At 40.2% G+C, this 26,596-nt stretch overlaps 1 protein-coding gene across 1 annotated transcript; it reads right to left on the bottom strand.

The window, feature by feature from the left end:
* Positions 1 to 1,972: 1,972 nt before the first annotated feature.
* On the bottom strand, positions 1,973 to 25,200 carry ldb3b (LIM domain binding 3b). The gene is given in 10 exon segments (XM_072667932.1): positions 1,973 to 1,976; positions 2,778 to 2,876; positions 2,986 to 3,022; positions 3,154 to 3,320; positions 3,934 to 3,966; positions 5,421 to 5,621; positions 7,365 to 7,387; positions 11,531 to 11,606; positions 14,220 to 14,371; positions 25,016 to 25,200. Coding segments are annotated over 10 exon segments (888 nt in total). The 5' UTR covers positions 25,112 to 25,200.
* Positions 25,201 to 26,596: the final 1,396 nt, after the last annotated feature.

Below are 26,596 nucleotides of genomic sequence, written 5' to 3'. Positions count from 1 at the left end.
ATAATGTTGTAGGGGGGTTTGCTCATGTCTGTGTCGCTGTTAGATGAAGAGTGGTCTGCCAAGAGCTGCTCTGTGGTCAGAAACTGACCAGCGATGAAAGGCTAGAGAACAGCTAATACAGATTGTACATGACAGCAGACCTATAAGCTTTAACTGTATCTTAGCAAAGTGCCTCTACAAGGGAAGTATGGGGCACAAAATGTCTCCATATGCTTCATTGTGAGTCATTGGTCCTCACTGCTACCAACCAATCACATTGTCCTGACATTTTTATATGACCAAGATTTTATTATAACATTTCCTTTTATTTCATCTCTATAATCCTGTGTATTTAAATATGATTCTCAGAGAAGAAAACACACATGAACATGAACCTATTGGCACCATGTCTAATACCACGCATGGGCTAGAGGACCCAGCATTGAGCTGTGGAGCAGTGGAATTGTGTTATCTGGAATGATGGTGCTTCAATACTTCAATACTTTTGGGATGAGGTGAGGTGGTGATCATCCAAAATCTTGAATGTAATCAAATTCTCAAAGCAGTGATTTAGAATCTAATAGAAATCCTCCCTTCCCTGGACAGTAGATTCAAGATTCAAGAGTTTACACTGTACAATGACATTTTTACTTTGCAGTTCCTCCATTTACCGACGCAATCTGATAAATATCTCTTTAAAAAGAGAGAATAGAATAAATTGCATGTGCAAAGTAGAGACAGTTAAACCAACAAAAGCAGGGTGAACTTTTTTTTAATCCCCAGGTGTCCTAATACTTTTGTCCATATAATGCAATTTACTGATTTCCTGAGATAATTATCTGTCAGTACTTAAAATATAGTGCTTTGGAGTTGTCATTTACACCACAGTAGCTTTGATAGTGCATGTCTCAAGTTCTTAAAAAAATGGATGAATTTAGTTTGAATGACTTATTGCTGCCACCTACAGTGCAGAGTGGGTGCTGGCAAGAATCTCAAACGAAGACCTGTCCAGAACACAATATTGTAATATAACTGTGTGAAGAATATGTTTGATATTATTATCCTGTGATTTTTTTAAGTATTATTTGTACTTATAGGTCCTCTTTTAGGCGTGGAGCTACTTCCTACAGACACTGCCTGGTTTATTAAGGTTAACTATTTCTCGTACAACAAGCAACTTATTTTATAGCTGTTCCCCAAATTCTTCTTACATCTAAATCCATATTCTAATCCAAAGATGCCAATCATTCTGGAATTCCCATCTTTTATTTTTTTCCTATTATTTTGACATAATGTGACTCTGGCTGCTGCCAATTTGTGCTGTATCAACATTTATGATAGAAATGCTCCAAAATGACATGGAATAAAATCTGTTCACATTGACTTCCATTGAAAGGTCATTTTTTTCATATATTTTTGAATATCTTTGAAAAAAAGCCTTGAATAGTTGAATATTTCCCACACTATAGATGTTGAATAGTGTGGCAAATATTCAACTATTCAAGTCTTTTTTTGCTAGCATAGGTATCCTAAGGATTGTTTAACAGCTTGGAGGCTGGTCTGCTGCCCAGTGGGTGAAAGCATCAATTGTTAGTTTGTTCGTTTAATGTTTTTAAAATGCTTTTATTATTTGTGTTATGTATTTTTCTGTGTTTTTGTAAAGTACTTAGGATTACGTCTCTGTGAGGAAGGTGCTATACAAATAAATTTGCCTTGCCTTGCCTGTATGTAGGGCTGCACAATATGTTGAAATATGTCCCATTACATTTTTAAAAAACGTTTTTGCTGTTTGATAAAAGAAAATCACACTGTTCTCAGAGACACTTCATATATGACAAATAATAATTTAAATATAATATAATAATTTAATATTGTGACATGTTGGATAATTCACTTCTGTCAGAATCTGGTGAAAAATCCTGTATTTTTTAATATCGCAATATAAATCGCCCCAAATAAAATTGTAATGTCAGTATTTCAGTATTGTGCAGCCCTACCTATACGTGTGCACATTACACAGCCGGCTTCAAGTGAGACACACATACAGATCCTTGATCCTATACATGATCATATCTACCAGATCACATCTGGCCAATATTGTTTATTTTACTCCAATCTTGGATACATGGAGTGCATTATTTAAAATAGTGACATGTTGAATCAATGGTCAATCTGGTGAAAATTCCTGTGTTCCTTTGATTTTATTCCAATATAAACTGCCAAAGAAATTGCAATATCAGTTTTCTTTCAGTATTGTGCGGCCCTACCTCTAGGCGTGAACATTATGACATACTGATCCTCAGAGCCAAACAACGACACACTGAAAACACCCGTATTGTTGATTTGGATAAAAGAAATAATGTTTTATTCACATGAAGAACAGTACATTCGATTAATATATGCTTGCATGAGATATGGCAGTGCATTGCATAGTATACATGTGTTCACCTTTCTCTAGTTTGCCTTTGTACATCAACGATTAATTTTAGTTTAGGATTAACAGCCAAAAGAAAAGAAAGAAAAGAAAGAAAAGACAGGAAAAGAAAAGTAAAGGAAAAAGAGCACTGCCGTTTCTTATTGGCAGGACGATACATTAGACATACTGACACATGACTGTGGAACACTAAGGAGAGCTTTATCGAATTCGCTTATGCACACTACTCTACTACTTTAACTCTTAATGCAGCCACTACATTATTCTTCCCTTTACAGCCTTTCCTCATCGTGTTGCCTTCCACTTCTCCTCCTGGTTGACTGTTGCCTTTGTAACCCATGTCCATCATTCATCATTAGGTAACGCTCACTCCTGGACATTCAAGATCTGTGCAGACAGGCCATGGTGCCAATTCTTCAATTTGGCAAATCGTGGGCCTTTTACCTCTGATTCAAACTTCTCCCTGTAGAGTGAATTTAATGACAAACATTAGATTCACAGTCATTTAAAAAGCTAGACTTTGTTCTCAGGCCCATCTCTCACATCATTTAGGAACAAGCAGAGTAGAATACCTTGATTTCCTTAGAGCCTCCTCATCTGGATCTTGCACTGAAAGCATAAATAAGATAAATAAGGCTGTGATGAGTAAACATGTACAGGATGACATCATGACAGCATAACCACGCAGTACGCCACCATATGCTAGTCCAGCGTTGTGACAGAAAACAGACAGCACTTACGGTACTCGGTCCCTGTGATGTGGGCAAGGATGCGAAAGGACTTGGACTGCAGGTTGGCTGCACGACGAGCCCATTCAGAAAGCTCGTTCTCCTTATCCTCTGGCTTTATCACAGCTTGGTAAACTGGAGAAGCACTGTCCACCAGAGGATCTTTGATGGGGAGTGTACTGTCCCCCAAAACAGGCGGAGAAGGGTATTGAAAAATGAACAAATTACCATTTACTTTATTTGCGTCATTTACTATTACTAAATGGACTTTCATTCATTATCAGTACTATAACCACCTGTGTACAAGAGACAGAACTGTGTCTACTCCTTTGGTACATCATGAACAATTGTATTTACAGCTGTACTAATGGAAATCTATTGTAATATTATAAGATATTCAATCTAAAATATTATGGAATTCTATAGTGCAAGAGATTATCTTGAAAGCCCAAAGCATGTGCTCAGTAAAGCTACTGTGATACAGTGTGTTAGATGCTGCAGTATATCAGGGCAGAGATGTACTCAGAACATTTCCTTTTCATACACCACACAGCCACTGTGAACCACTGCTCTGCAGGCTGGCATCCTGGCATCTCTTTACTTCATTGAAGGTATGCATTATTCTGGAGTGTATAACTGAAATAGCATAAGACATACCCAAACACAAGCAAGGGGGAGAGCATACTCTGCTGTTTGGTGCAACCAACCCTTGACAATGATTTACAGCAGACCTGAGACGAGAAGACACAGCTGAGCGTATGAGATGGTTCTGCATAGACTGAGCCTACTTACGCCAAAGGAGATCCAGCAGCAGGGTCCTCACCACTGATAGCCACATGATGAGCCGGGATGGGGAGGGGCAATATGGGGCCGTGTCACACAAGGGGGATGGGACAAGCAGTGTGGAGCAAGGATGCGGAATATTGTGTGGTTGGTTGGTTGGTTGATATGTTGAGTGGTTGGTTGTGGATGGAGTGATAGAGTTGGAGGAAGAGGAAAGGAAAGATGAGGTTGACTGACACACACACACACACACACACAGACACACAATAGCATGGCAGCCTGAATATTCACTCTACCCCCAACCTTTACCATTTACTCTTGTTTGTTCTCTTGGTCTTATGGAGTGGGGAGAAATCCAATGCAGAAAATCTGCACCTTTAAGTGTACATGGTGCAGCGATGCATGTTGTAAGCAAATTGGTGGTAATGTTAGAACTGATCAATGGTGCCCTCTAGTGTATCCATCTGAGAAAGCATTTGCATTTGCAAGTGGAGTTGAGTTCAAAATTACTGTTTTGACCCTGAATCGGGCTCAAATGTCTTTACACTCCCATCTGGGCACTTCTGAGTTTTATATGTGCATATAGTGCAAAATTGTGCATCACCTCAGAGCAAAGAATATCCACAATTTTCATTCCAATACTTGGTTATGCATACCCTTACCTTTAAAACAGATCTGTATATGGTTGGTGTGGTGCAACAGATAACACCACTACCTGCCAGTAAGCTACGACACTATGTGGGAGACTGGGGTTCGATTCCCGGTCTGGGTGACTGTGCTGCGCTACACCAATAAGACTCCTAACACTACATTGGCTCACCTCTGTAATATGAGTAACCTTGTAAGTCGCTTTGGGTAAGGGCGTCAGCTAAATGCTGTAAATGTAAATCTGTAGTGATAAGATTGTGTCCTTTTTTTAGCCCAGCCCTCCATAAACTGGGTCTACATTTCAGCTAGAGCTTGTTTTAATGTGCCCAAGATTGACAATTGGGGATGAGGTCTGGTGATTCTGCTGGTCAATCAAAGTGTTCCAGTGCTCCATTGTGTCTTTTGAACCAGTAACACTCAGATTTGGACCTATGCACTCTTCAGTGGCCATTGTGGAGAGTGGGAGTATCGGTGCTGTGTTCTGCTTGGACATGTGGCACAGAGTGAATGGGAAAGTGGACTGAAACGATGCAGAGGGTCTCTCATGATACTGGTGTGATTCTGAACTGACTGAATTGGCAGTAATTAGGGGAATGCAAACCAAGTACTGGAGAAGAAATTCTGCATGTGACACACTGATTGTCCTCTTGGAGGTAAAAGAAATCAACGATGCCCCCTTGTGTACAAAGCTGGAAAAACAGTTGTAATAGCCAGGCAGTGTAATTGTGCTGGTTCTAACTCTCAAACCAGTTGACAACATCACCCGTCACACCTTACAACTAGAGGGCAATTTTTAGAAGGAGGTCTAAAAAGCTCTGGCTGATAAAAAAAAAACAAAAAACACTCACCTCAAATCACTGCCTCTTGCCTGAGCCTGGCCGGCGATGGCGTCCATGATGGCGTCCTGTGAGTACATGCTGATAGGAGTGTTGTACTGGGCGTGGATGATGGTGGCTTTGCCACCAGGGCCCTTCACCTCTATGGGCTTGTGAGTGGACAGAGCAGAGTCCTTCAGTGCAATGGGATTGAAGCTGGGGACATACTCTTGGCTGTCAGTGGCCAGGAGGGTGGTGAGCAAGGAGGCAGAAGAAGGGGAAGTGTCCAGGTTTGGGTTTGGGTGGCGGGTGGAAGGTGGGAGGTGGGAGGTGGTTGAGAGAGATATGGACAGAGAGAGAGAGCGCAATGGTGGGTTATTGTAGCTGACTGAGAGCTGACTTACCTTTTAACATCTAATAGTGGGATAACCATATTCAGTCCAGATAGCAGCTAGTTTACTAGATATGCACTGTGGATTGACAGAGTTGACACTGGTCTGTTGTTTTGGGTTTTTCTTTAGGTCAAAGAGCTAATTCACCACAAAGAAACCACCACACACCACTACGGTACAGTATTGCTGAGAATGAGAATGACAGCAAATGTAGCATGTAGCACATAGCATGCAGATCAACCATTAATCATACCAAAATCATTGCAGATAATATGTATGAAACACAGATGTTTCATGTACTGTATAATCAATGCATGCGCTTTATGCATTTACTATACGTTACATGTGTTTGGCTTTCAATAGCATACTTTAGTTTTTGCTACTGAATGTGGAGAGACAACAGCATGCAGTATTTCGCCCCACTGCAACCAAGGCCTCAAGCTAAGCCACAATGGAATAATGCACATAATTATTTGGGTCCAATATACAGAATATCTCATTAATATCCCGTATATTTTCCAGTACATTAGAGAACAAACCAACGACACCCACAGTATCATTCAAGCACATAGAGTACAATACAGAGACATACACAGCGATTCTTCAATTAGGAAAACGTCCACAGGTTCTAAATTCATGTTAAAAATACTTTAATACAAAATAAATAGCTTATATAATATTTATTTACTTACATTTATTTATTTATTTATATTTTAAACATCCATGTTTTGTCTTGTCCTCAACCCAGACTTTGAAACTTCTCTGCTCCAAAAAAAACCCCTCAAACATTAAAACAGGATAAAATCATTAATATATAATTATATTTATAAATGTATACATTTATAATAAATTATATATTTTTCTACACAATATATCACCACCCCCAACAGTGCTGTCATTATCATAACAGCCTGTGATTTCTGTAAGCATCCAAGTTATGCTTAAAATGAGTGACAATTTAATGTCTGGAAAAGTGAGTCATTTAGTCATGTGTGTATTTTTATTGATCATGGAGTAGATTTCTCAGCATCATTACTGCTTATACTGCTACGGTAATATTTTACCAAAAAACTAAACAAAAAACCTTGAAAAAGGGATCACTGCAGTGATAATGCATAATACAGTGATAATTGCAAACAATCATTACCAACACACAGCGGATTGTGATGGTAATGAGAGGTTTTCATCATCAGTAGCTTTTTTATCTGTTTTTAACTAAACAGTCTAAACTAATGCCCACTGTTTTTCAGTCACTATAGCTGTAAAACATCAGTAGAGAGCTTTACTACCAACAAACCGTAAAGGAAGAAACAATAAGTGAACCCTTAGGATTGATCTGGATTTCTGCACCGTCACTTGGGAAATAAATATAAATTGTTTTAATGCTATATAAGCTCAGTCCTGGGTAGCTTTAAGCCTTTACGTTAAATAATGTAAATATTATCTTGACATAACCAGAAAAACAATTATTGCTAATTTTATTTTTCAAAAGTTAAGATTAAAAGAGCCCCCAATTGAAGAATCACCCCCACACACAAACACTCCAGCAAACTTTGAAGATTATACACTCGGTTATTATACTGACTTGGCAGCTGTGTTGGCAATGACCTGGGGCAAAGAAATAAGACACAGATAGAGAGAGACAGAGGAATCAGTGTTAGCTTCTCTGTAGCGCTGTGGTCGTAGAATAGAATCCCCTCCAGCGCCAAGCAGGCTAATGAAAGCCAGAACAAAATGTGAGTTCCCAGGAAGAAACACAACAATAACCTGGACACACAACAGCAGCCAGAAATATTCCAACGCTGCGTTCTCCTCTCCCCTGTCACATGATGGAAATAATGGTTATTATTGGTGCACTTGTCTCATAAGAGTGACATTCCAGTTTGTTAGGGCTACTAAGATGATTGACTGGAGCAGGAGTTGGGCTGCTGCAGCACAGCCAGAGAACAAGAACATGAAGAGCAGAGCCATGTCCTAAAACCAGTCCAGATTTACAGATCACCACTGCTGTACTAAAACTGTGTGTGTGTCTGAAATGGAAACCTGAACAGAGAAAGAACACACACTCATTCTTAGCTTTAACGCTTAAATTAATGTAAATATATTTCCACGTAATGTTGAGCTATTTCTACTGGTATTTTATATAAAAAGGACAGTTTAGACCCACTCAAAGTAAAGCAACCAAAGCTGATGATGTTTCAGTATTAACTGTTTATAGCCATGAAATAATTGCCAGACAATTCAATTATTTTTATTTCTTTTTAAAAGAAACTGTCTATTTGGACTACTGAGCAATTATATATACATATATATATAAATTGCATTTATGACTTTTATTTTGTATCATACTTGATACATTGGGAATTCATTGCTCTCAGCAGTTTTTAAACAACAACTACAAACCATGTAAGGTAAATTATAATATGTATATATTTATGTATATTTAACATATACATAACAAAAAATAACACAAAATATTAGGTTTGTTACCATTTTTATGTATTTTTTACATTTTTTATAATCCATCAGGGAGCAGGAAACATGTACCTCATTAATTTTCTTATTTATGTAATTAATTATGTATGATGTATTACATTGATTTTAGATTACTGTTGTTACTTGTATATTATTTAATAAGATAATTCATTATGTACTTACCTTCCTGATGTTCTGCTAGTTCCCAAAAAATTAAATATGTATCAAATATGATACAGCTGGCTTTAAAGGGTTAAGTACAGAAATCGGTACCCATTTGATAGTCCTGATTACACTGTACATCCCAAATGCTAACCTCGTCAAAACTGTGGAAACCGTGTCTCTAACATTCAATAATCAGTATTCTCTGCTTTAGTACCAGTGTTTATTTAATATCATGGTCAACCTGCCCCAGATTTGATCTTAATAGAGTGAACTTCCACTAAACATTGTGATGCACTGCAAAAGTGCCACAGATAAGGGTTTTAAAATGTAACATCTGTATCTACACCGTAGATGTATTTCTTACACACCATCCATTGTACAATAGTGGAACTATTGATCAAAAAGAACAAAAAATGTACAAAGTAAAAGTTGGGCACATGGACACTTCAGCAGGACATGTGATGTAGCTGCTAGGATTTCCCTACAAATAGAAAATGGAATATATGACAGGATAACTGCAGTCGGACACTATTCAGGATACACTGTAACAAGAGCCCTGACATTCCAGACCCATTAAAAGAGCCTGCTGGGTCGGTCACTCCTCTGTACAGCCATGATAAGCGCATCCCTCGCTGCAGAGGGCTTACCTTCGTGCCAGGCTTGGGGTCACGTGTGAACATGCCCTCACGTTTCGGGACAGACCAAATTAGAAACATCTTTGTGCTTCTTAAGCTATTGTGTCAGACAACAGACGGACACTGGCGTCCGACTCTCTGAGGAACATAGGAGAAGTTGCCAAAGCTGGATCCACATTTTCAAGTTTGATCTGACTGATGGTTAAGAGGGATTCTGGTGTAATCCACAACCTGAAGCACATCAAGCATGGCAATATACTGAAGGCCAATCCAGACCCGACAGGATGAAAATAACTGGTGTATGTGGTCATTTGGAAATACACTGAGTTGTACACGCAGAACTGGCTCCATTAGGAGCATGTTCGGGTTACAGTGAGCAGGAGGATGGCCAGGTAAGCCAAGAGTGCCTGCCCATCGAGCACATTCTCAGCTGAGCGCCAGCATGTGAGAATGGAATGTGCAGAGGTAATTACGGAATGTTCTGAGTAGTCTTTGCCCCAGTCTGGTTGAACAGGGCGCTGGGCGGTGTGAGTGTGTGTGTGTGTGTGTGTGAGTGTGGGGGGGCTGTGCTTGGAGGGTGCAGGTAAGGCCAGCCAACACCTCTTCTTATCCTGTGTTAGTGAAATTTTAGCAGTGGGTGAACTGAAAGAAAATTTTAACCCTTGTGTGATCTTAACATTCTGTGTACTCCCCGTGTCCTAAGGGTCCAAAGTCCTTGGGTCTTTGTACCTTGGTGGTCTACAGATGTTTTGCTTTCTCTACTGTTGGGGTCACTTTAGGAAAAGTCATCAAATATCAATTAAGGGTTTTTCTCTGGTCTTAAACAGTGTGGGTAATTTTTTGATATTTTTGTTTCCTTTTGGTAGATGGTGGATTCAAATGACTGGACTTGACGACAGTGCCAGAGGTTGCTTACGAACTGGACACCCCTTCTAATGAATGCATTGAGCTACTTCAAGTTATACCTATTGCTGCCACAGATGCACACAGCTTGTCTAGTCTCTGTAGAGAAGACTGTCTCTGGAGCAGATAAACATGAACCTACTGGCACCATGCCTTATCCCAAAGCCCCCCAGTATTGAGCTGTGGAGCAGTGGAACTGTGTTCTCTGGAAGGATGGTTGGTGCTACATCCAGTGCTTCTAGGATGAGTTAGAGAGTTGAGGATGACGTGGGGTGGTGGTCATCCAACATCCTGACCTCACAAACACACAAATCTAAAAGAAAGCCTTACAGATACTTTTGTCCATTTAGTGTAGTTAAAGGTTTATGCCATTTCCTGGACAAGAGGAATTTCCTCTTTCTCCAAATTAATTTGATGTGTAAATCTCTCTAAATGTTTCCTTAATATTAGCAGATAGGTTGTTTCTCAATATCTAAAATGTTGGGGACCTACATTTAAAATGACATTAGAAAGAGAGACTGCAGCGAAAGAAACCATTTTTGCGTATTTGAGTTTGCCCCTGTAGTCTTCCTCAAATCGGTCCCTGACTGTTAGCAATAGTGCATGGGTACACTAAGGTGGGTGGGTGATGGTGGTTCAGGCAAAAATACTTGGGTTGGGTCTTGTAACATTACCTACCCCAAGAATGTCATGCCATCTAAGGCGCCCTGCTGCATGGCCATCTCCCTCACAGTCTCTTCAGAGTACAGGCCTATGGGAGAGTTATACTGCCACCTCTGGCTGGGAGTGATTTGTGCCCCACTCCCAGGAAAAATGCAAGCCGGAGGTGGGGTTTTGCCAGGATGGGGGGAGGTAGCTATCTCTAATTGGTCTTGTGGAGATTGTTCCTCCTCAGGTTGTGGAAAGAGTGACTTTTTGGAGTTTGTTTTGGCCAAGCGAATGCCAAACCTTTTCTCTGGAGCTTCATCATTCTCTTCTTCCACAGTTTCCTTGATTGATGAAATGTTGAGTAAAATACAGTGTAAATGCACAAATCTAGGAGAAACTAGTGACAACAATGTGAAAGACACTACGGGAAAGAGGAACAGTTGAAAAATTGATGAACCAATGAGACAGTTTTGCAATTCTGACAGCCCTCTAACTATATAGACCTCTAGTTATCAGGGTTCATGCCTTTATCTGACATTGCATTACCAGTAGGGCCCTTTAGAGGGAGCCAGAACACAGCCAAAAAAGGAAAGAAGGAAGGAAAGAAATAAAGAGAAAAAGTAAGAAAGGGGGGCTATGGTGGCATATTGCATATTTCCACTTGGACCACTAACCCCTCTCTGAGCTGGGGAACCCTCAAGACTTATAAAGCCACTTATATGAAATGACTTGCCGGAAGCAAGAGCAGTATTCTCTTTGAAAGGGTAAGCAAAGGATCTTGCCCTCAGCAGTAAACACATGCTCATACTTTTGAACACAGTTGTACAGTCTTGAGAGAGGTCACACACTTTCATTGAGTACCTCATTGGTACCTCATTGGTATAACACATTTGCTGCATAGGGGTTAACTGCATTGGGACGTTACCTTCTGGTGAGGAATAACTGGCATGGGGGAGTCCATTCTTGGCGTAGCTGTGGGCACTGGAGCAGGACGTCTTGACCTGGCAGGATCAAAAAGTCAATGCCGTCATACTCAATCTCAGATTCAACGTTGCACTTTGCTGATGCAGCTCAACTCTCCTTTCATTTTAAAGATACAGTGGAATAGCTTAAATGATGTGTCATCAAGCAATGATAATATTCATAAGGTATGAACATCTCTTGGAACCCTAGCACCACACACTGTAGCCTTCAGCACACACGAAAATGACTATGAATGCTTTATGGAAGCTTGCATCAAGGATTCTTCCAACAAATGTGATGTTTTCAATAAGTGAGCTAAAAGCAAGGAATGGTGAGGTGGCTTTACAACCAAGAAAAAAAAACATTAAGGGAAAACTCCCTTCAGCTCACAGTTAACTGGGTTTGATTGACCTTTGATGAATTTCCTTTTAGGAGCCTTGCCCTTCAGCCACCTATGAGGCTAAATATATAGGTTTCATTAGCACTTTGAGCCTGGACTGTGGCTATTGTGACTGGCCTTGGTCCAGTGTTTCAAAAGAAAGGGCAGGTTAGGAGAGTCATTTCAAAAATGCCCTTTTGCCTTCAAAAAGCTTTTCACTTTACAGTACCATAACAATACCACTGTGACCTTCTCACCCTGTTCTCAAGTAATGATCACAACCCTCCTATGTAGTTCCTTTTACCTGAAGGTTACATGTAAGTACTGACCACAACATACATTTCCAGTCATTTTGTTCCAATCTAGTGTAGCCTACTAGAATCTGATTCATTCTTACTAGAAAACAATTGCAGGGTTTTGCAATACATTTTTGCCAGTTTTATATTGTTGCTGTGATGTGACAATATGAAATAAATGATAACTTTACAGGAGAAAAAGATTCTTTAGCTTTCAGTAGTCAAAGCTTTTGAAGTCAAAGTAACAAGATTTTATTCCAAATCATTTCTATTTGTCCATTTACTATGAAATCTTGACACAACGTAAAAAAACAAAAACAAATACTAGATTGAAATAAGGGCAAAAAAGGGAAGATAGACAGACAGACAGACAGACAGATAGATATACATATATACAGATAGATAGATAGACAGATAGACAGACAGACAGACAGACAGACAGATAGATAGATAGACAGATAGATATATAGATATATATATACATATATACAGATAGATAGATAGATAGATAGATAGACAGACAGATATATAGACAGATAGACAGACAGACAGATAGATAGACAGATATATATATATATATATATATATATATATATATATATATATATATATATATATACATATATACAGATAGATAGATAGATCGATAGAAAGACATAAAATATTTCTAAATATAATGAAGAGGTATCAGCTAGCATGCTGCTCTTAATAATGGCAATAATGGTAATAATCACAGCCCAGGTCATCTAAATCTTCCTTGTGTAACTTTAGTGGATTGAAATGTGATTGAAACTTCCTTTGCATTTCTTTCTGCTGAAATTCCAGGATTACGAATAACATTTGAGGCTTTGACCACAGATGGGGAAGGTTGCAAAAAGGGAAGGCGAGGGCAGGCCATGTTTGTGAGGCATGAAAAAGTCTTGTTAAATTAATCTTGCTGAAGAAGATCTGAGCTGCCTTTGGAGGACACACTCCCTATATGGCTCCCTAAAATGAAGTAAATCTGAGCTGTCAGTAGGCTTCATAGTCGAATGTATGCTACTCACACATGATTTGTGAAAATGCTCAGAAGCAGTCATGCTATGGATCTGATTTGAGTGCGCGGCTTATGTCCGATCTCATGTTCAGGTCAGTCATAAAGGGTTATGTTGACAGTGAATTAACCCATTCATGTTTAGCTCCTGCCACAGTACTTCTGGGAAATGTTGTATAGTTATTCACTGGATTAATACACGCAATAATACACAAGAAGTCATGCCGTGAGATTTTGGCATGGGTTTGCTGCTGAATTCAGACACTGAGGGTTTGTTCTCCATCCTTGTTCTACATCCTCATCCTGGTTTTTTTTTGTAGGTCTTTTTTCTATTTCTTTTGATTTGATATTGCCAATTAACCCACCCTTATGTAGCTCCTGCTAGCACTAGCAATGCTCCTAACTCTAGGAAAGTAAGTACTTAATACATATGTCTTCTGATTAATACAATGCCAGCCACCGACACACTTGGAGGAAAACGGCTGGTCCCCAGCTTCACCGACCTGACAACGGATGCCTGTGCATAGCCAGTTATGCTCTCTTGGACTCTGGTTGCTGATGGCACAGTGGAATGGCTCAGGATTTGAACTCACAACCCTCAGGCCATAGTGGTAGTGCATTCATTAGACCACTGAGCTACTCGGAGTGTGTTTTTGTTGAGCTGGAACAACAATAATTAAAAAGCTTAGAAATGCTTTATAGACCGCCAACCCCCACCCCTCCCATCTCATTGTATTTATTTCATGCATGCTAGCAGCTGCAAAGGCTTTAGGATACGCTGGTGATATCTCATGGCCATGTTTCTGAATTATGTTAAGGTGTCGGAAAGCATGTAAGCTATCTTTCATTCCTGCAGAGTGTGTGTGTGTGTGTGTGTGTGAGAGAGAGAGAGAGAGAGAGAGAGAGAGCGAGCATATGTAAATATGTAGTGTATACTTCTTACTTTTGCATGGTGAGGCTCAGTTTGTGGATTGCTAATTTAATCTTGTTCTGGGCCTCCAGGTGGGTCATGCCCTCAGTGCTGACCCCATCGATGGCCATGATGATGTCACCTTGGGTCAGGTTTCCGCTGGCCGCCTTGCTGCCCGGTGTGATCTGTGGACACACACCACAAGCCTCTGTTAAATAACCATACCACAGGCTGGGTTTGCACTCATGACACTGTCACTGTATCAGCAATGATTACCTTATTTGTATTATAGCTTTCGTGTAAGTAAAAGTACATTGCTGGTGGGCATGATTAGCTATTAGGTGTAGAAGACCCAGTAAGTTACTTGGTGCGCAGTGTATTAAATATAAATGAGTTTAGTAAGACATTGTAAGATGTTATAGGTGTTTGGTGCTTCAGTAACTGGAATCTGAAACCAATCTCTGAACTTTGAACACAGTAGGATATCAGCATTATCCAAAGAAAATGTCATGACTCCAATAACATCAATATTTTTCTATGTGGTTCCATTCAGAACTTGATTCCTTCCCAACAGATGGTTAGTTTCTTAATATCACTTTCCCGACATATGCCAAATATGTCAGACATTTCAATCACACCTGCATTAAGAGAGTTTCCAAATCATCAGACTCAACCAGTGAACGAAACCTCATCTTAGTAACCTGACTTACAGGCAGCTCGTTAAAGGTTAAAAATAAAGAGTGTTGTTGACGGCACCGGCCTCCCTCCATTTGAGCCTCCGGGCTGGGGCCCCTGCTCCGTTACTCTCCCACCTGCTGCCGTTACTCAACACGCTCCCTCGGGACCCTCGCCCCTCCACTCAGCACCCACCAAACATCTCAACTATCAAGGTGTTTCATTAAGGGGAGAATACCGGGACGAGAATTTCCCCAGTAAATGAATTGGGCTCCAGATCTTTTCTATTCTGTATTATTCAGATCTGAGCACCGAGCTCAGCGTCATGTTCATGAAACCAGTTGTAGATTACCTTTGCTTTGTGACCTGGTGCATTATCATGCAGAAAGTAGCATTGCATTGTGGCCATGATGGGATGCACAAGGTCAGCAACAATCCTCAAATAGTATGTAGCATTCAAGCAATGATTGACTGGTATTAATGGGCTCAAAATGTGCCAAGAGAACATTCTCCACACCATTACACCACGTCCACCAGCTTGGATGGGGTCCATGGATTCATGCTGCTGCTGCTAAATTCTAATACATCAGCAGAAAATGAGATTAATTAGACCAGGCTACATGTTTTTCCAGTGCAGCCTCAGCTTTCTGTTTCTGGCTGACAGACGTCTTCTGCTGTTGTAGCCCATCTACTTCAAAGTTTGACATGTTGCACATTCTGAGATGCATTTCTGTTTACCACCTCTGTACAGAGTGGTTATCTGAGTTACTGTAGCCTGACTATTCTTTGTTGATCTCCCTCATCAATAATAACTGCAGTGGCCCAGGAGATCAGCAGTTCAACCAGCCTGTCTAGCTCCAATAACCATGCCATGCTCAAAATCATATTTCCATAAGAGCAAATTATTCCCCTATTCTGATGGTTGATGTGAACGTTACCTGTATGGTTTTATGTGTTGCACTGCCGCCACATGATTGGCTGATCAGATAGTTGCATTAATAAATAAATAATAAATGAATAGGTGTCTCTTGCTGTAGTAGAATGTTTTTTTGCTACTACAACAGAAACATCAGCAGCACTACCCGTCAAGTTTAAAGCCCTGCCGCTACATCACTACTGACTGTCCACTCAGGATTATAAAGAACCTTAACGCTCACCACTATAGACAACACTATCCCTGACTCAGCCACAGAACCACATATACTCTAAACCCCGGGGGTGCATCAGTTAGTTGACAGTGACAGCCTCCCACCCCAACCACTCTATCCTACCACAGCTGATTTTCCTTCATTAGCAAAGAACATCATTGAAATCCCACACAGTCCATTGAGCAAAGTGGGGCTACCATGTGCATCCCTTCCACTGCTCTTCTTGAATGAGCTGTACTCGTATCTATGCCACACGCACAACAAATGTGATGTTCTCACCAGTTTACGAGTTTCCCGGTTGAGTTTCCAAGCTTCACCAGACTGAAGTGTTTGCATTTGAGCCCTGGGCATGGCCACATGTCAAAGTCTTCCCATGCTACCCAAGCAGTCAGTTTCGTTTTAGACATCAAGGCTGAACAGCTCAGGGCTTATCACTCTGACTGCTCTATGGAAATGCCTATCTGCCTGGAGAACGCTCTGGCATTCTGTTACTCTCAGTTTTGGAAACAGGACCAACTTGATGCGCTGCGTGTCATCTAGTCCTTGAGATATTTTGCAATATCCTATCTTTAAGGTGTTTCATTAAAAATGTAGCTAATGGAATATGAAATCATAATAATGACAAACGATGAATCAGATTCTGTGGGTTCCAGCATGAATGCAGGGAAATGCGTTCGTCATTAAGATGCTGGATGAGGTCACAGGGGAGATGTGAATGCAGTAGACAGAATTGCCTTTCCCTTCTCAGGAATACTGTTCTTTATTATCCATTTAGTTGCCTGTCTGACTAAACCAGATGCGAAAACTAATTAAAAAGTACAAACGGTACAAAATGTTGACACCATGGGTGGGATTAAAAAAAAAAAAAAAAAAAAAAAACTTGGCCCAAATATCTTAACAGAGGAGGGATTTATGAATTAGCTCCACTCCACATCACCCCTGTTGTGCACATGATAAACACTCCGGCAACTTCAAGTAATATCTTCATTAATGTAGAAACACTCCCTTACTTTCTGCTTTGATAAAAAAAAGTTCTGTACAGAAACAAGCTCTACATTAATGTTTCTGGGGGGCACAGCAGAAGCAGGCTGTGTACAGTAATGTACTGTAAGTCTGAGAGAACAGAAAAGCAGGCTAAAGTCATCTTTAATTAGTAAACATCGTTTTAGCAGTGACCTGACCACTGCAGGATTCCACATGATGATGGCCTGCCTAAGGCACCGTGTTCATACAATCCTCAATTATCCTGTACTGATCATCATGTGTGTAAAAGCTGTTTGCTAATTATATCTATACAGACCCTCACACAGACCTCTAGACCACATGCCACCATGCTAGAAAGGGCCTTGACCCCAGTCACCTACAAGTCAGCCTCTATTGGACAAAACATTGACATGCTGACATGCAGAGGTGGGTGGTGAGTAGTTATATTTACTTTGTTACTTCTATTTGAGTAGGTTTTGTACCTTCAAATACCGTTGAATGAATAAAGACACTTCTCTGACTCTTGTCCCCTGGCCTTTTGATATTAGTATTCAATAACAACTAGAAATTCAGTAAGATTCAGTAACTGTAACTAACAGTAACTAAGAATGATTCGATAACAATCATAAATGATTCAACAATGACTATAAAGGATTCAGTAACTGTTATAACGGATTTAGTCCTTTTTATAAATGATTTAGTAACTGCTATAAGTGATTCAGTCGATGTCTATAGATGATTCAGCCAATAACTATAGATGATTTGGTAACAATCATAAATTATTCAGTAACTATTATAACGGATTCAGTACTAGCTATAAATGATTTAGTTATGACTGTAGATAACTGCCATTAAATGATACAGTAACTGCTACAAGTGATTCAGCCAATGTCTATAGATGATTCAGTAACTGCTATAAATGATTCAGCCAATGACTATAGATGATTCAGTAATAATCATAAATGATTCAGCAATGACTATAAATAATCCAGTACCTGCTATAAATGATTTACTTATGTCTGTAGATGATTTAGTAATGTAATTCAGTACCTGCTTTAATTAATAATGATTATAGATGATTCAGTAACTGCTATAAATGATTCAGTAACTGCTGTAAATGATTCAGGTATTCAGGATTATGGAACTAATATGTAATCTTAGTTGTTTGAGGGCAAAAAACTATATATTTTGGGCTCACATACAGGCCTTTAGGGCTCAGGGTTAACCTGTCATGTCCTATAATTATTTTGTCTCTGCAAATGCCATTAATGTATCCTCAGAGGTACAAAACAGTCCTAATAGTAGATGTTCATGTTCCCAACTAAAGAATTAATAACATTCCATTAATGCTGCCTATGCCAAAAACATATGAAAGGTACAGTGCCAAGAAGGTACTGTGCCTAATGGTAATGTCTTTTATCATGTCCTTTGATCATCTTTAAGAAGACATTTAATTCTAGCACCTCTCCCGCTATTAGAGGCACTTCACTGAGCAGTCCAGAGCTTGCAGATCTTCTGACAAAATCTCCACTCGCCTGTTTCTAAATACATCATTACAGAGGGGGAATTTGTTAAAGCTCTTATCGGTGCTGTGGCTGAAATGTACTGTGGCCAGGCTTCTTATCATAATCCAAGTTTCATTTTATCCAGAAATCCATTTCACACACTTTCTCTCTCTCTCTCTCTCTCTCTCTCTCTCTCTCTGTCTGTCTCGCACTCTCTCTCTCTCTTTCTCTCTTGCACTCTCTCTCTCTCTTTCTCTCTTGCGCTATCTCTGTCTCTCTCTCTCTGTCTGTCTGTCTGTCTGTCTGTCTCTCTCACACACACACACACACACACACACACACCCTAAAGCAGCTTGCAGATGCCCTTCTGAATGTTTACCCAGTGTGGTCTTGCTGAAGCCTGTTTGGGAAGAGGCTGACCTTGCACAGGTGTAACCATCAATTATCCTTTACAAACTATGTGCCGTTCATATTTTTGGACACTGCATCTGCATGTGCCGGTCTGACCTTTGTTTAATGTCAGTCAACATGAGTCAAAGTATCCAAACATAACTGGCAGGGTGAGTGAATCACCAGCACAATTGTTGCAGGACCACTATGTCCAAAAGCCAAAGCAATCACAATGAAAACTGGCCTACCGCTCGCTTTCTGACTAAACAGTGTTTTACTGTAGCGTCACAATTACGGTTCTTCATCAAGAAGAAGCTGTACTGTGTAAACTCCAGTGTTCACCCCCCCCCCCCCCCCACACACACACACACACTCATATGCTCTTACACTGCAGTGTTTATCTCTGTGGAAGTCTTTTATTTAGTACGACTGCTTAGAATGTCTGTAATGCAAAGGCTATCGGCAGATCTTAATTAAATGTGGATCATGGTTAGTACAAAAAACAGAAGCAGTAAAACAGAGGTAGAAAAACGGCTGAAGACTGACATTTCAAAAAGGTCACCTCTTCCGTACAAATCCATTTGTCAACAAATTCGCTACATTATCTGTAATCCCACAGGCATGCACGATATGGACAAAAGTATTGGGACACCTGCTTATTTATTGTTTCTTCTGGAATCAAGGGTCCTGTTTGTGTTAGAGTAACTGTCTCTACTGTCCAGAATTGACTTTCGACTAGATTTCAGAGCAGCATTGCATTTAGCGGCAAGAGCATTACTAGTGACAAGAGTGAGATCAGAATGTTGGATTATTACTAATCCACTTCATGCCCAACTCCCCAACTCATCCCAAATGTATTGGATGGAGCACCATCCATCATTCCAGAGACCACAGTTCCTCTGCTCCACAGCTCAATGCTGGTGGGCTTTACACCCCTTTAGCCTATGTGTCATTAGGCATGGTGCCAATAGGTCCTATACTATAGTAGTTCTATACCACTGGCACGGTGCCTTCTCTACAGAGGTTAGACAAGCTGTGTGTCTGTGTGCATTTGCACATCTGAGTCAGCAATTAGTGCTTAAAGTAACTGAATATCTACGTAGCTCTAAGTAGCTGAATGCATTCATTACAAGCGACGTCCACAAACACTTGGACATATGGTGTAACACAACCTTTGCTTCTACACCTTTTTTGACTTACTCACACCCAGCAGTTACAGGGTTAGTTATGGAACTGGACATACATTTCAGGTCTCATAGATAAAAAAAAAAAATAATACTACATACAGTAAACTTTCACTATTAGTGGTGGTTTTAAGCCCCTCCTTCTAATCTAATGTCCTACAAATACCGTCTCTACCTTGTTCACGTGTCTTTGACAAGTCTTCGCAACGCACCACCCCATCTCCTCGCTTTTAACTCTATTATCTCTCATTCCTGGCTCCATTTACTAGAGAGGGTAGGGCTGGGGGACTGGCTTCCCACCACAAGCAGAAGCTGTCTGAACTCCAGCACAAAGTTCTTTCCCCTCTTCTCAGTCTCCTCCCAAATCTTCATATGCTGATGGCATGGTCCAAGCTAGCAAAAAAGGCTTGATGTTTATTTTAGGCACAACTTAGACACTAACTAAATCTCTCCCACACCACACATTATTGTGATTCATACGTTCAACTTGAGTTAACATCAAATAATAAAGTCTAACTTGCAGGGTTTTTTGTGGATCGGCAATTACCCAACCCAAACATATTCTCCTCCAATTACACACAATGCTTCCAACACTGGGAGGGTGAAGACAGACACATGCTTCCTCCTACATATGCGTCTCTTTACGAACCACCACCAGTGCACCAGCACTGGGCAACCGCTTGGAGAAAAGTGCCAGAAAGTGCTGGCCAGCATTGCACTGGAGTGATGAGAGGCGAGAGTACCATCTACCCACCCTAGAGAGAGCAAGGCCAATTGTGCTCTCTTGGGGTTGATGATGGTTCAACTTCCAATGTCCATACTTGAACTGTACCTGCAAATTCTAGAATGGGCCACAGACATTCCCATGTGCTATTCAGTCATTTTTCTACATTTCTGTTAAAATTGTTATATGATCATACATTTTCATTACATCATTAACTCTGCATCTCATGTAGTCTATGAGATTGGAAATGGGAGTACAATACCATTACCGTTAATACAGACAAATGCAGTGCCCTGCAGTAATCAGCTAAGGTCTATTTGGAATCAGTTCAGGTCCTAGATAATGATTCAGCACTGATTATACAGAAACCGTCAGTCAAATCTCGGGTTTCATAGTTTTACGCTGATTGCAGCAGGCCGACGCTCCAGTACACACGCTCTCGTCTCTCAGAACACACACCCACTCACCACTTATTCCAAAGCTGCCATTGAAAGCTAAATCCATCCAGCTATACATACATTACAGCCATTTTAATTCACTGAACTCGATCAAGCCATTCCAAGGGAAAGCTTGATTTGACTTATTATTGGATGCATCTGTCAGAGGGGTTGACTACACTGTCAAAGTAAATGTCACAAACTAAGCTGACATCAATGCAAAGCTGTACAAAACCTTCTACATCACACTGAAAACTTTAATGGCAGCTGCTAGAAACAATAGAAGTAATCATTGACTCTCATTATTAAAGTAGAAGCCAACGCATTTCCAAGCTCAGTGTTCATGTCATGGCAGATAGAAAATCGCAGTGTTGTAGAACACTTGGTTCTCATTTAGCCTCATGTGGTTTCTCTCAGACCACACACATTGGAATTCGAATGTCTGAATCAATACATCATAAAACTACACTTGTCGCTATTGATTATATTAGAAACCGAGGACTTTACCGCACCAAAAAATGGTACTCAACTTTAGTTTTGGAGGGTATAAACACTGTCACTGGGATTGTACACTCATCTTCAGGACACATACACTGGTAATTATACACAAAAGTAATGACGTCTCTCACAACTCACAAGGTTCAGCTACAATCATGTGGTCTCTCCATTCAGGTCTCTCCATTCAGTGAAATTAATCGCATGAGTTAAGTGAACTAATTGAAAGTTGCTCAAACTTACAGTTTAACAGTAATTGCTTCAAACTTGAAGAAACTGAATGTATCTTTAGTTTTAGTACCTGACTGATGTTTAATCCTGCATTAGTGCGTGAGTGGTAACTGCAGAACCTATCCAGAAACAGCAGCAGAGAAATGAGAACTTGCTTATACAGCCTTTTCCAGCAAGGCCAGGGCTTTCACCAAAGCATAGATGACACCCAACAACCACCCAATGGAAGGTAGCCTGGGGGAGAATGACAACACACTGATGGCGAGGAAAGCGGAGGAGGTTTTACTCAACAATGTTGCACTGCCCAAACATCAAGAAACCCTGGAGGTCACTCACTGTATTTCATCAAACTAACACAGCTGACTTGTACATAACATTATGTTGAGTAACATTACTGTCAGAGAAATGTCAGCCAAAATACTTAGCCACGGTTTAGCATGACCTATTAGAGTAATTATAACTCGTCTGGGTAATTATAACCAAAATGAAGAAACATAATTCCTCCAACATTCTCAGCTGCAAAAGAGAAAATGCAACTTTGATTATGAGTGTTGGTATTTATAAATAAGGATAACTAAATGATTACTGAATTGTTTTGACCTTAAAATGCTTTAAATTTCTGTTTTTGTGGTTGAGTTTTGTTGTTAGGTCTTGTCTAGATGTCAGGATTTTAATCCCTCAATGCAGAAAGGCTTATTACACACTAAGGTGTATTATTCAGCAGCTACAGCGACTTCTGGACAAACTGGTGGGGCTATTCTCTAGTAATTATAATTAAAGTCTGTAATAACATTTTTGGCCTGTCAGCGGTCCATAAGCTTTTTGAGGTGTTAATTTAACGTCAACTGAATCCAAGGTACATTTGTACTTTTGGGAACTAAACTGTACCTGTACAGTAGTGCTGCACAATATTGGAAAAAACAGACATGGCAATATTTCTTCTGCAATATATTTTCACCAGATTTCTTTAGAACTCTGTACATCAAATAATCTCTTAAAATAAACATAAACAGACAAACCAAGCCATGCCTCTCTCAAATATTAATAACCATGCCTCTCAAATATTTGAAAACGATGCGAAACAAAAATGAACACTAATATTCTATTAAAATTATAGACAAAGCATGTAAATAGGTGTGTCTGTTAGGCTTTGTTAATCTTATATTAATTTATATGCTTATATGATTAGATTAATATTAAGCAATAATACATGAGAATACGTGAGATATTGCCAGTGATGTACTGTAGTGAAGATCAGTATATCAGTACCAATATCTCACATTATAGCATGAACCTCGAGTGTATCATTGCGATTCTACCACAGATTCGTTCATTTAGATTCTGTTAAAAATTGCCTAGAACACACTGCTGCTAAAACATCATCATCAGACGACACTCTTCAGTCAGAATAGCTGAGGAACAGTTCGGAAATTCCCGATCATCAGGATTACAAGCAACGACCAAACTCTGTTCTTGGGTTATGTGTGTATGTGTCATATGAGTAATACTTGGAGAGCTAATCCAGAGTGCCGCTTTATCATGCCACTTTGGGTTTCCTAGAACGTGTCTCAGCCAATTGCATGGCGGGTCGGAATTTACTGTGGTTTAATCAATCTTATATTTAATTGCATATCTTATATTCAGTTATATTGATTGATCATGCCTCTACATAAAACCTGTGGTACACCTGTGGTACGGCATAAGAACACGCTTTGTGGAGTACGGTAAATAGATGCTAAAAAGAGTTGAGAATCTTGGCAGTTGTTTGCAGTTGTCCAACAGACACGGAGCCTTCCTCAATCTGAGTAATATGAAGAATGTCAAGAGCTCAGTAATACCAAGAATGCCCAAGTAGATGAGGAAACCATCTCATCTTGCTCCTGTTTGACTGTCTGATACTGTCCAGGATGTGATGCCTGTTGTATGGTCTTCACATTGTCATACAAGCACAACACTACAAGTGCAGCACCACACCAAAACAAGCACATAGAAGATATATAGAAGCCAGTTTCTATTTCCCTGCCTCTGACGCTCATCAGTTCTACATCAGCTTGGCTCCACATAACAGTGAACACTAAAAGTGCACCCTCCCATTTCCAGCAGTATCTGGTTTCTTGGAAAACAGCAGCTATTTTAGCAGTTATGCTCCAGAGCCCTGAGCTAAAATGTTGTCCGTCATCTGTGAGTAATCAGAACTCAAATGTCTTTCTGCGAAACATGCCATAAAAGTCACAACAAGCGCTCTGAAGACTCGCAAGACAGCGAGGAGCGACAACACACACTTCTACCGAAGCAATCTAAGCATGCCACGAGATGCCATTAAGTGTTCAGGTGCTGTTGAGGCACCAGAGGTGTTTTTCCTACAGCTTAGATCAGCTTCAAACATGGTCAGATAGTCCCCTGTGTGTAGATTAGGCCTATTCTCTCTAGGCAAATGAAGGCTGGCGCTTGAACAAAGCATATGTTATTTGGCCAGACGAACTGATGAAACGCAAAGCCCTAAAGGACGGAACACTGATAAAAACCAAATACAATATCCGTCTGGGAGGTCCATTTAATGGGCTTTGCTGCACGTATCTGGGCTTCTCACTTTTCACTTCACTTCACTTCACAGTTACACACACACACAAATTCATTTTCTCAAAGACTGCCTCAACTGATGCTATTCATAGAGCCCACTGTAAATACACCACGGCTCTTCACCACTCTGTTAGGCCATAGCTGGTTAGAGAATGCTGGGACGGGCCATGACAACACACACAACAACAGAGCCAATGCATGGTTATGCAATCATACCAAATATGAATGAATATGGATGAATATGGATGAATATGGATATGTAGTAAGTTGATGAGTGTGAATTAAAGTCTGAGAAACACTAGAAAATGGTCTTTTTGACAAAAATGGATAAAACTATGGCAGCAAACTGCGGTTGCTCTTGTAGATAGCTGTAGGTGTTAATGTGTAAATCCCACAAAACTATTAGAATAGAATAGAGAGTACAATGGTTTATTATAGTTATATAGTTTAGTATATTTTACAGATTGGTATCTTACCCTTGAGATTGTAAGGGGCATGTTGAAGTCTTTGCCTCCCTGCAGCCTGAAGCCCCATGGTGCAGGTCCATTCAGAGTGACTGTGTAATTGCTCATTTTGTGGAGAGTTCAACCTCGTCTTGGGTCAAGTAACTCCTTTGTTTCTCTTTCGCTCTTCACCCTGGAGTCAGGACGAACACCCGGGGACGGGCAGGCGCCGAGGAGCCTCTAAAACACAATAACAACAACAACGGACAGCGATAATGCAGGCGTGAGCGGATCTCAGCACAGCCAGATAAGAAAACTGTGCTCAGCACAAGACAACAAGACAACTAGTCCACCCTAATGTAAAGCAACCCCACCCCTGCTAATATGCCAGCATTACAGCCACCAAATACATGAACCCCACCCTCGTTTACACGCAGAAAATAGGTGAGAAAAAGCGTTGAAAAACAGAAAGAGGAGAGATCTTGCCTGCGCGGATGGCCTGGACAGACAGCCTAAGAATAGCCCCCCACTGCAGAAAGCGATAGCACTCTAGTTCTTGGGGCCCTTATATGGTGTGTAAGGGGACACCCCCGGATACCAAGCCCCTATGATTCACAGGGCGAATATAGCCTCTTCTTAGGCCAACACATTTTTTTTTTTCGCTCTGCCCCCTGTGGGCATCCACTCACTGGGCAAAATGCACCCCACAGCAATGGGATGAAACCTATAAACAGGAAAGGGACATTTCTTTAAGCTAGAGGGACGCTACAGGCAAGGACATCCATCTCCAGACTGCTTCTGAACTGGTACAACATAGACACATGCCTGATATTCTGTCGCGAGACCACATTGATCCCCAATGGACATTTCACATTACGTTCCTCATGGAGTAACACATCGACACCCCCTCTCACGGTCCATTCTCATCATCCAGTGCTGGTTCAAAGGAAAGGTCACACCAGGTGGTTTCACACAGTCATTAATTTGACGTTTGATTAGCTTTAATAATCCTGGATTGATAAGTGCTCTGTCAAGAGAAGTATCTACTCAGGGAACCTGGGTAATTTGATGATCAGACACCATATTGTCGCTGTCACACAAAATGCTCATAGATCCAAAATGGCAATTTTACAAGAGAAGGAATGGCCTTCTTAAATTTCAGTGGAAGTCAATGTAAAAAGACTGTATTCCTAATTTTTAGAGCATTTCTATTGGTCCAGTCGTCGTGTAATATCTACAAAATATCAAAAAGGATGTGTCAAAAAAGTGTCACGTCAAAAGTTATTGTCAAAAAGTGAAAAACGTGACAGTGATCGTGAAAATATACATTGAAAAGCAATACTTTTGTAATTAACTAAATGACTATATTATCATTTACATGTAATAACTATGTAATAAACTATGAATTTCGGTAATAACATTTAAATAGTATAACACAGCAACAGTAACTCTTAACATCTAAAGGTTAAATGCACAAACATCAATTTGATACTTTGACAGTTACTTGCATGACAGACAGTAGTATCTCCAAGATACACTATATGTCCAAATGTTTGTGTACACCCCTTCTAATGAATGCATTCAGATACTTTGAGTTGCACCAATTGCTGACAC

The sequence above is a fragment of the Salminus brasiliensis genome, chromosome 22 (assembly GCF_030463535.1).
Source record: "Salminus brasiliensis chromosome 22, fSalBra1.hap2, whole genome shotgun sequence".
Taxonomy (NCBI): domain Eukaryota; kingdom Metazoa; phylum Chordata; class Actinopteri; order Characiformes; family Bryconidae; genus Salminus; species Salminus brasiliensis.
Note: the sequence above shows the minus strand (reverse complement) of the source record. Positions and strands in the feature narration are given on the sequence as shown.